General features: G+C 61.5%; 1 gene segment (V, D, J or C); it reads left to right on the top strand.

Annotated features, from left to right (window-relative positions):
- Nucleotides 1-813: 813 nt before the first annotated feature.
- Nucleotides 814-9688, top strand: LOC103275100. The segment is given in 4 exon segments: nucleotides 814-832; nucleotides 8150-8491; nucleotides 8696-9028; nucleotides 9253-9688. Coding segments are annotated over 4 exon segments (1086 nt in total).
- The last annotated feature ends 587 nt before the right edge of the window (nucleotides 9689-10275 follow it).

The following is a 10275-nucleotide window of genomic DNA, read 5'->3' as shown; positions in this document are numbered from 1 at the left end:
CACCAAGGTCAGGAGAGAAACTGAGAAGCACAGGGAAGAAAACTGCCAGGCCACATGGAGGGGGCAACACAGTCACCAAGGTGGGGGCTGGCATGAACCCCAGGGCCACCCACTAAGCAGACAGCCCATCAACCCACCCCCCAGCCAGCTTGGACATCCCACTGAGCCGAGTGGTGACACAGGAGCAAACAGCAGCCCTCAGGTCGGCCTCCACCTCCTCTGGAAGAAACCTGATGGGTCAGGAAGACAGGAGCCACAGTGGGCACAGGGCCACACCCATCCTTGGGGTAGAGAGGTAGCTTCCCTGGTTGGAGAGATCTGCTTACAAGGGTCTTCACAAAGTCGTATAAAAATGAAAGAGAATATGTGACAGGCATGACAAAATGCAGGATTCCCTCATATACAAAGAGTGCTCAGGAACCAATAAGAAGAAAGAAAGGTGAGCCAGGGACCCTTCACAGAAAGGAAAAACCCAGTGACCAGTAATGTGAAGGAAACATTTCAACCATGAGAAAGTGACTGTGAGAAGGGGGCACAGCCGGGTGGCCCTGCTTGCCCCTGGTTGAGGACACATGAATATTTAAGGTCACCTTCAGGGCCTGGTGGCCAATGCCCAGACCTTCGTGACCAAGAGTCCAAGCAAGCAATGGCCCCACAGAGAGCCTCACTCCATGCCAGGAGTCCCGCATACACAATTCAGAACAGAACCAAAGTGGAGCCAGCCTGCCCAGGTCCCACCAGGGCTCCTGCCCCAGGCCTCATTCTCTTGCTAGGGACCTCAGAGCAGCCAAGCACGTGAGGTGAAGGCGAGGCATGACAGCCCCCTACCAGGGTAGAAAACTCTGTGTTGGGCAGCACTGAGACCAGGCCAGAAATGCCAAGAACTGGTCTACGCAGACCAGAGGAGTAGGGGCTTTGAAGGACACAGCCAGGGCCACAGCCCTGCCCAGCTCTCCCCACCTACACCCTCGCCACACCAACACACACACACAGAGACACACAGAACCACACTCACCACACCACTCCCTCATCACACCAACACATGCGTAGATGCAAACTCATACCCTGACCACACCAGCACACACACACACACACACACACACTATCACATCAACACACACATAGATGCAACTCACACCCTCACCACACCAACAGACACACCCTTTCACACTAATGCATGCAGAGATACACACTCGTACCCTCACCACACCAACACACACACTCCCTCGTCATACCAACACACACACTTCCCGGCATATCTCCTGAGCTGGGAGCCCCTAGGGCACACTTCAGTGAATCCCTTTTCTCTGACATGTACTCCAGACCATGAGCCTCTCACAGACCCCAGAACAAGGACAACCAGGCTTGGCCCAGCGGACTCCGTGGGCTCAGGCACCCTCCCAGAGCATTCCAGCTCCTGCAGGCCTGAGAGGAAGGCGAGCAGGTTACCCTGCTGTAGCAGGGATGGAGCAGAGGTCCCAGGAGGGCACAGGACTGGACCGTGCCCAGGCGGCCAGGCTCCTGCACCAGGCCTGGAACACCAGCTGCCCTGCTGTCATCCCAGGAGCAACAGGACATTTACAGGATGCCTCCCCCACTTCCCCTCCTCTTTACTCTCTAACCCAACACAGCGGGTCAAATGGCGGCCCCCAAGAGACACATCCATGTCCCAACCCTGGAACATGCAAATGGTCTTTGCAGATATAATCTAGCGGAGGATCTCAAGATGAGGCCATCCTGGATCATCCCGGGCCTTAAATCCAGTGATGAGTGTCCTCATAGGAGAAAGAGGAGACAGAGAGGAGAGGGGCATGGGAGGGCAGAGGCCAATGGAAGCGATGACTGGACATCTTCATCCCCCAAAATCCACAGGTGAAAACCCCACTCCAGGTGGTGTGGAGGGGAGGACCTTGGGGGTGAGTGGGGACAAGGGCACAGCCTTCAACAGTGGGATCAGCGCCCTCAGAACAGGGACCCCGGAGAGCCACCCTGCCCCCTTCCCACCATGTGAGGGCATGGCCAGGAGACGGCCCCTTTACAAGCCAGGAAGCCGCCCTCCTGCCACCTGAGCTTCTGCCAACCTGACCTTGAACTTCCAGCTGTGAAAAGCATCTGATGGTCTGGCCGCCCAGTCTGTAGCATTCTCATGATGGCAGCCAGGCACAACCGACACGAGCCACAGGGTCTCCCGCTGGGGAAGGCTGCAGGCCATCCCAAGGTTCAGAGTAAGAGCTCCGGAGGTTCCCTGAGCCACCTCAAGTTCCCGCCCTCCTGGGCCAGGCCCTGCCGTGGCTCCCCAGCTTCCCCCAACAACCTCCCCGGGTTCCCTGCCCAGAGCTGGGTATTTCCCCCTTACCCCATATCCTCCAGGCTCTGCTGAAGTGGATTCTCCTCCAGGAAATACCCAGGTCTCTCCTCACAGGAAGAGCTGACTCCCACCCACTCCAGCACCCACCAGCCAGCCCCAGCGCCCGCCCCAGAGCAGCACAGACACAAGCAGGGCCCACAGCCTCCAGCGGGGATGAGAGGGATGCATCGATGGGAGGCATAGGACAAGGCAGAGGGCAGGATCCACTCAGGCAGCCTCCAAGGGAGTTGGCGAGCAGGCGGAGACCAATGGTAGGAATAACTGGGCAGGGAGCAGGGTGGGCAGTGGGTGATGCCTGCAGAAAAGGACCCTTGGCTGCCCAACCTGAGGGCCCCTGACAAGCAGGCAGGTGCAGCCCCTATGGCCCACCGTGGGCTTTGGCCTGGAGCCTGGTGGCTCCTGGCCTGGCCTAGGCAGGAAGGGTTCATTGTCTCCACCCTGATGCCCACCTATGGCCTCAGCGGGCCTCCCTCGCAGGGGTCCCCTCAGCCTCTGCCCTGCCCACCCTCAGTCCCCTCTACGGCCACCTGTGCCTCCCCACACACATCCCTGTCTCGGGGTCTCTGGGCCTCTGACCATGTCTATTTCAGGCCCTCCTTTCCTACAGGCCGACCCCCAGCCCAGCCCTGCGGCCAGCCCCATAGAGGCCCCACCATGGCCCGTGGAGTGACACAGCCCTGGCCACACACACCTGGCCCCACCACAGCCAGACCACAGGCCAGACATGACGTGGAGCGAGCAGCCACGTCTGGAGAGGCAGGAAGTGGGCGAGTGACCCCATCTGCCATCAGACATGTAGGCAAACCGTCCCTGGCTGCCCTCTCCCACATTCAACCTCGCCTCATCCCCGGACACGCGGCCAAAGCAGGACAGGTCTGCTGAGGACAGATGGCACAGAGACAGTGCCTGGCCCAGTCCTGGGCCCCCTCCCCAGGCTGCCCCCTGTGACAGGCAGACAGACGGTATGATGGCCCTGGGATAAGCTCCTGGGCATGGAGCCTGGCCCTTCAGCCCTGTGGACCCGCCAGCAGCCTCAGCAGGTGGGTCTCAATGCTCTTTGGCCTCTGGGTCTCCTCTGTATGGTGGGGGTGTCACAGCTGGACCTCAGCTCTGCTGGGAGCTAAAGAATGTAGACAAACACAAAGTCATCCAGAAGGGGCAGGGACACCACCACAAAGACGCAAGACAGGGACACACCGAACCATAGTGAGCTGAGCCAGGCAGGGCGGTCCTAAGTGGAATGGCCTGGATTCTCCTGGAGCACAATGAGAGGAGTCTTCTGTGCTGGGCTGGGCTGGACTGTGCTGTGCTAAACTGGGCTGGACTGGACTAGGCTGAGCTGAGCTGGGCTGGGCTGGTTGAGCTGCGCTAGGCTAAATTGGGATGAACTGGATTGATTTGGCATGAGCTGACCTGAATTAGCCTTGGCCAGGCTTGGCTTAGCTGGGCTGGGCTGGGCTAGGCTGGGCTGGGTCGGGCTGGGCTGGGCTGAGCTGTGCTGAGCTGCACCAAGCTGGGCTGAACCAGGCTGAGCTGGGCTGTGCTAGGCAGAGCTGGGCAGAGCTGGGCTGGGCTGGGCTGGAATGAACTAGGCTGAGCTGGGCTGGGCTGGGCCGAGCCGGGCTGGACTGAACTGACCTGAGCTGGGTTGAGCTGAAGTAGGCTGGGCTAAGTTGAGCTGGGCTGGACTGAGCTGGGCTGGGCTGAACTGAGTTGACCTGGCCTAGCCTGAGTCAAGTTGAGCTAGACTGGGCTGGGCTGGACTAAGCTGGGCTGGGCTGGGTTGGGCTGGACCAGGTTGGGCTGGGCAGAGCTGGGTTAGGCTGGCCGGGCTGGGCTGTGCTGGGCAGAGCTAGGCCAGGCAGAGCTGGGCTTGGTTGGGCTGGCCTGGGCTTAGTTGGGCTGGACTGAGATGGCCTGGCCTGACCTGAGTTGAGTTGAGCTGGATTGAGCTGGATTGGACTGAGCTGAACTGGACTGAGCTGGGTTGGATTGAGCTGAGCTTGGCTGGGCTGGGCTGCACTGAGTTGGGCAGGGCTAGGCTGGGCTGAGATGGCCTGGCCTGGCCTGAGTCGAGTTGAGTTGAGTTGGACTGGGCTGGGCTGGGCTGGGCTGGGCGGCCAGGTTGGGCTGAATTGGGCTGAGTTGGACTGGGCTGAACTGGGCTGGGCTAAACTGGGCTGGTCTGGACTGAGCGGGATTGAGCTGGGCTGAGCCAGACTGGGCTGGACTGAACTGGCCGGGGTTGAACTGGCCTAAGCTGGGCTGAGCTGAAGTAGTCTGGGCTAAATTGAGCTGGGCTGGGATGGGCTGGGCTGAGATGGCCTGGCCTGGCCTGGCCTGAGTTGAGTTGAGTTGAGCTGGACTGGGCTGGACTGAGCTGGACTGAGCTGAGTTGAGCTGGGCTGGACTGAGTAGAGCTGGGCTGGGCCAGGCTGGGCTGAGCTGAGCTGGGCTGAGCTGGGCTGGGTTGGGCTGAGCGGGACTGGGTTGGGCTGGGCTGAGCTGGACTGGGTTGGGCTGGACTGAGCTGGACTGAGCTGAGTTGAGCTGGGCTGTACTGAGTAGAGCTGGGCTGGGCCAGGTTGGGCTGAGCTGAGCTGGGCTGGGCTGAGCTGGGCTGGGTTGGGCTGGGCTGGGCTGAGCTGGGCTGGGTTGGGCTGGGCTGAGATGGCCTGGCCTGGCCTGGCCTGAGTTGAGTAGAATGGAGCTGCGCCGGGCTCGGCGGAGCTGGGCCGGACTGGGCTTAATTGGGCCTGGCCAGGCTGGGCTGGGCTGGGCTGAGTTGGCCTGGGCTGAGCTGGCCTGGGCTGAGCTGGCCTGAGCTGGGCTGAGCTAAAGTAGGCTGGGCTAAGTTGAGCTGGACTGGGCTGGGCTGAGCTGGGCCGGGCTGGGCTGAGCTGGGCCAGGCTGGGCTGAGCTGGGCCGGGCTGGGCTGGGCCGGGCCGGGCTAAGATGGCCTGGCCTACCCTGAGTTGAGTAGAGTTAAGCTGGGCTGGGCTGGGCCGAGCTGAGCTCGGCTAGGCCTGGCCGGGCTAGGCCGAGCTGAGCTTGGCTGGACCAGGCCAGGTTGGGCTGAATTTGGCTGGGCTGAGCTGGGCTGGGCTGAGCTGAGCTGGGCTAGACTGAGCTTGGCTGAGCTGAGCTGGACTGGGCTAGGCTGGACTGAGATGGCCTGGCCTGGCCTGAGTTGAGCTAGACTGGGCTGGTCTGGACTGAGAGGAGTTGGGCTGAGCTGTCCTGGGCTGGTCTGAACTGAACTGGGCTGAGCTGGGCTGGGCTGAGCTGGGCTGAGCTTAGCTTGGCTGGGTTGAGCTGGGCTGGGCTGAGTTGGACTGGTATGAGCTGGGACGGGTTGGGCTGAGTGTTGCTTGACTGGGCTGAGCCAGGCTGTACTGAGCTGGACCAGGCTGGGTTAGGTTGATCTTGGCTGGGCTGGGCCAAGCTGGACTGAATTAGTCTGGGCTGGGCTGAGCAGAGCCAGACCGGGCTGAATTGTGCTGGGCTGGGCTGAACTGGGCTGATCTTGGCTGGGCTGAGCTGGGCTGAGCTTAGCTTGGCTGGGTTAAGCTGGGCTGGGCTGGGCTGGGCTAAGCTGGGCTGGGCTGGGCTGAACTGAGCTGATCTGGGCTGGGCTGAGCTGGGCTAAGCTTAGCTTGGCTGGATTAAGCTGGGCTGGGCTGGGTTGGGCTGAGCTTTGCTTGACTGGGCTGAGCCAGGCTGGACTGAGCTGAACCAGGCTGAGCTGGGCTGAGCTTAGCTTGGCTGGGTTGAGCTGGGCTGGGCTGAGTTGGACTGGTCTGAGCTGGGCCGGGTTGGGCTGAGCGTTGCTTGACTGGGCTGAGCCAGGCTGTACTGAGCTGGACCAGGCTGGGCTAGGTTGATCTTGGCTGGGCTGGGCCAAGCTGGACTGAATTAGTCTGGGCTGGGCTGAGCAGGGCCAGACTGGGTTGAATTGGGCTGGGCTGGGCTGAACTGGGCTGATCTAGGCTGGGCTGAGCTGAGCTGAGCTGAGCTTGGCTGGGTTAAGCTGGGCTGGGCTGAGCTGGGCTGGGCTGGGCTGAGCTGGGCTGAGCTTAGCTTGGCTGGGTTAAGCTGGGCTGGGCTAGGCTAAGCTGGGCTGGGCTGGGCTGATCTGGGCTGGGCTGGGCTGATCTGGGCTGGGCTGAGCTGGGTTGAGTTTAGTTTGACTGGGTTAAACTGGGCTGGACTGGGCTAAGCTGGGCTGGGCTGGGCTGGGCTGAGCTGGGCTTAGCTTAGCTTGGCTGGGTTAAGCTGGGCTGGGCTGGGTTGGGCTGGTCTGAGCTGGGCCGGGTTGGGCTGAGCTTTGCTTGACTGGGCTGAGCCAGGCTGGACTGAATTAGGCTGGGTTGGGCTGATCAACCAGCCTGGGCTGAATTGGGCTGCATTGGGCTTGGCTGGGCTGGGCTGAACTAGGCTGGGCTAAGTTGGGCTGGGCTGGGCTGGGCTAAGCTGAGCTGAGCTGAGCTGGGCTGGGCTGGGCCAGGCTGCACTGAGCTGGCCTGGGCTGGGCTGAGCAGGGTCAGGCTGGGCTGAATTGGGCTGTGCTGGGCTGGGCTGAGCTGAGCTTGGCAGAGCTGGGCCGGGCTGAGACAGGCTGGGCTGGGCTGAAGTAGACTGGGCTAAGTTGAACTGGGCAGGACTGAGCTAGGTTGGGCTGGGCTGGGCTGGACTGAGATGACCTGGCCTGGCCTAAGTTGAGTTGAGCTGAACTGGGCTGGGCTGGACTGAGCTGGGCTGGGCTGGGCTGAGTTGGGTTGTTCTGAGCCAAGCTGGGCTGAATTGGGCTGGGCTAGGCCCAGTCAGGCTTGGCTGAGTGGGATTGGGCTTAGTTAGGCTGGGCTGAGCTGAAATAAGCTAACATGATCTTAGCTGAGTTAGAATGAACTGGCCTGAATTGGGCTAAACTGGGCTGGCTGGGCTGGGTCAAGTTGAGTTTCACTTAATTGGGCTGAACTGGGCTGAACTGGAATGAGCTGGGCTGATCTAGCCTGGCCTGATCTGGGCTGGACTAGCTGAGTTGTTTGCTGAGGATTAGGAGGCTGTGGGTTGAGTGTGAATCACCGGCAAAGCCTTAGCCTGGCTAGGCATTCCCTATGTGTCTTAGGGTGCTGATGGCCTATAGGCTGTGTGCACTCTCCGTTTTGTCTTCTTGTTTTTCCAGGTCATTGAAGGAATCCAGCATGTGGGAGTGGGCAGCAGGGCTGTGCAGGAGGCCAGGGCAGGAGCACTGCTTTGGGTCTGGGCCCCCTGGCCTTGAGAGCTCATAGGCCACAGGCATTGTTTGCGACTTGCTAGGGCAGGGGATGGTTCAGTGGAGTGGGAGGTGTTGGCCTGAGGTGCTGACAGAGGACAGGTGGTGTAGATACAGCTGAGCCACCCCGCCCCTCACAGGCAGAGCTAGAGGCCTGGCCACTGTGTCCTTACCCTGCCCCTTCCCCAGGGCCCTGGTAGGGTCCTCCCAAACCCTGAGGAGGGAGCTAGGCCCCTGCAGAGAGCCCTGTTAAGTGACTGCAGTTCAGCCTGGGGGCCTGGGAGAGGCTGTCTAGGGAACATGCTCAGAAACAGTGTGCCAAGACCAGTTGGCTGGTCCAGCCCCAGGCCCTGGTGCAGAGCTGTGTGACCATGGGGCCATCACTAGCCCTCTCTGTGCCAGATTCCTCCTAGATAAAGGAGAGGCAGTCAGGGTCTGTCCTCCTGGGATTGCCACGGGCAAGGCCATGTGAGGGCTGCATTCTCACAATGTGCCCTGTGTTCCAGTATCCCCAGCCAACCCCAATGTCTTCCCACTGAGTACCCGGAGTGTCTCACAGAGCACCCGGAGCACCCGCAGCGCCAAGTCAGAGGGGAACGTGGTCGTCGGCTGCCTGGTCCGGGGCTTCTTCCCCTCGGAGCCACTGAGTGTGAACTGGAGCCACAGCGGGGAGGGCACCACCGTCAGGAACTTCCCACCAGTCCAGACGGGGGGTCTGTACACCATGAGCAGCCTGCTGACCCTTCCGGCCACCCAGTGCCCAGAAGACACATCTCTGCAGTGCCACGTTCAGCACTACTCGCACGCTGCCCAGCATGTGCACGTGTCCTGCAAGTCCCAACCCCCAGGTCAGAGGGCAGGCTGCGGGTGGGGGCAGGGCACTCCATCCTGCCCTGACGTGATCCGGACCTGTGTCCCCCCAGGGAGCTACCTCCTCACTCCAACCAGAGTGAGTTGCAGGCTGAGTCCCTGGAGGTAGACAGGCCAGGAAGGGTGGGGCCTAGGGCTGGGGAGGGATGTGCTGACCTGCTCGGGCCTGTCTCCTACTCTAGTTCCTCCGTGTCCGCCATGTCCCTCATGTGACCGGCCCCAACTGTCGCTGCGCAAGCCGGCCCTCGAGGACTTGCTCCTGGGTGCAGAAGCAAACCTCACTTGCACACTAAGTGGCCTGAAAGACCCCAAGGACGCTGCCTTCACTTGGCAGCCCTCAGGAGGGAAGGATGCCATCCAGGGGGAACCCGTGCGTGATGCCTACGGCTGCTACAGCGTGTCCAGCGTCCTGCCCGGCTGTGCCGAGCCATGGAACAGTGGGGAAACCTTCACATGCACCGCCACTCACCCCGAGTCCAAGACCCCACAGATCGCCACCATCGCCAAGACCCAAGGTGGGCCAAGACCACCCTTGGGGCCCTACATAGCACTCTATTGTTTGCAAAGCACATCCCAGCCTCTTCCCTCCCCATCCTGGGCTTGGGGTCCCCCACCCCACTGTACAGAGGGAAACAGGCCAGCTGAGGGGGTCTTGACACGGCCCAGAGTGCCCGTCAGGGCCAAGGGGCTCTCTCCCCCACTTCCCAGACCCCTAACCTGGCATTCCTCCCACCAGGAGACAAATCCCAGCCCCAGGTCCACATTCTGCCACCGCCATCAGAGGAAATGGCCCTGAACGAGATGATATCGCTGACCTGCCTGGTGCGTGGCTTCAGCCCCAAGGAAGTGCTTATACGCTGGCAGTGCAATTCCGAGGAGCTGCCCCCTGAGAGCTATGTGACCTGGAGCCCCGTGCCCGAGTCCAGCACAGGCACCCCGACCTTTGCAGTGACCAGCGTGCTGCGCGTGCCAGCCAAGTCCTGGAAGAATGGGGACAACTTCAGCTGCATGGTGGGCCACGAGGCCCTGCCCCTGGCCTTCACGCAGAAGTCCATAGACCGCCTGACGGGTAAACCCTCCCACGTCAACGTGTCCGTGGTCCTGATGGAGGGAGATGGTGTCTGCTACTGAACCTCCCCGCCCACCCCCAGCCCTGAATAAACTCCATACTGGCCCGAAGCAGCCCCGTGCTTCCATACGGAGCCTGTCTGTCCATCCTGGGGTCTGCAGCACAGGGGGAGGGGCCGGGGGCCAGGAAGGAAGAGTATCCCCCTGCCCTGAGCCTCCGGGGGCCTCTGGTGCCTCCACAAGCCTTCCCACCTGGGGCATGAGGGTACGAGTGAGAGTGTATATGCGTGAATGAGTGTGAGCATGAATGCGTGTGAGTGTGAGCATGTGGCTGAGCTGCATGTGAAATCTGAGGTCGGCAAGGCAGGCACAGCCGGGAAGGGTTAGAGAGATGTGGGCACCACAGAGCCCCGGGTGAGCAGGTGGTGTACTCCCTTCTGCCTAAGAGGGTCACCTCTGGGTGCAACTGGGAGGGGTGGGAGAGTGTGAGAAGAACAGGCCAGCCAGGACAGAGGCTGGTGCCTCAGGGTAGTGTGGGAGGGAGGGCAAGGCCATGAGGGGCTGGACACCAGGGTCCACTGGGAGGATCCCCAGGCAGGCCCCATACCCTCAGTGGGTCAGGCTCAGGACAGCTCCATGGGCTCATGCAAAAAGGGGGACCACCCCAGTGGGTGCAGCAATCCCACCCCCACAC

Source organism: Carlito syrichta, unplaced genomic scaffold (assembly GCF_000164805.1).
Source record: "Carlito syrichta isolate Samal-C Ts95f unplaced genomic scaffold, Tarsius_syrichta-2.0.1 Scaffold315314, whole genome shotgun sequence".
Taxonomy (NCBI): Eukaryota; Metazoa; Chordata; class Mammalia; order Primates; family Tarsiidae; genus Carlito; species Carlito syrichta.
This window is presented reverse-complemented; position numbering and strand designations above follow the sequence as displayed.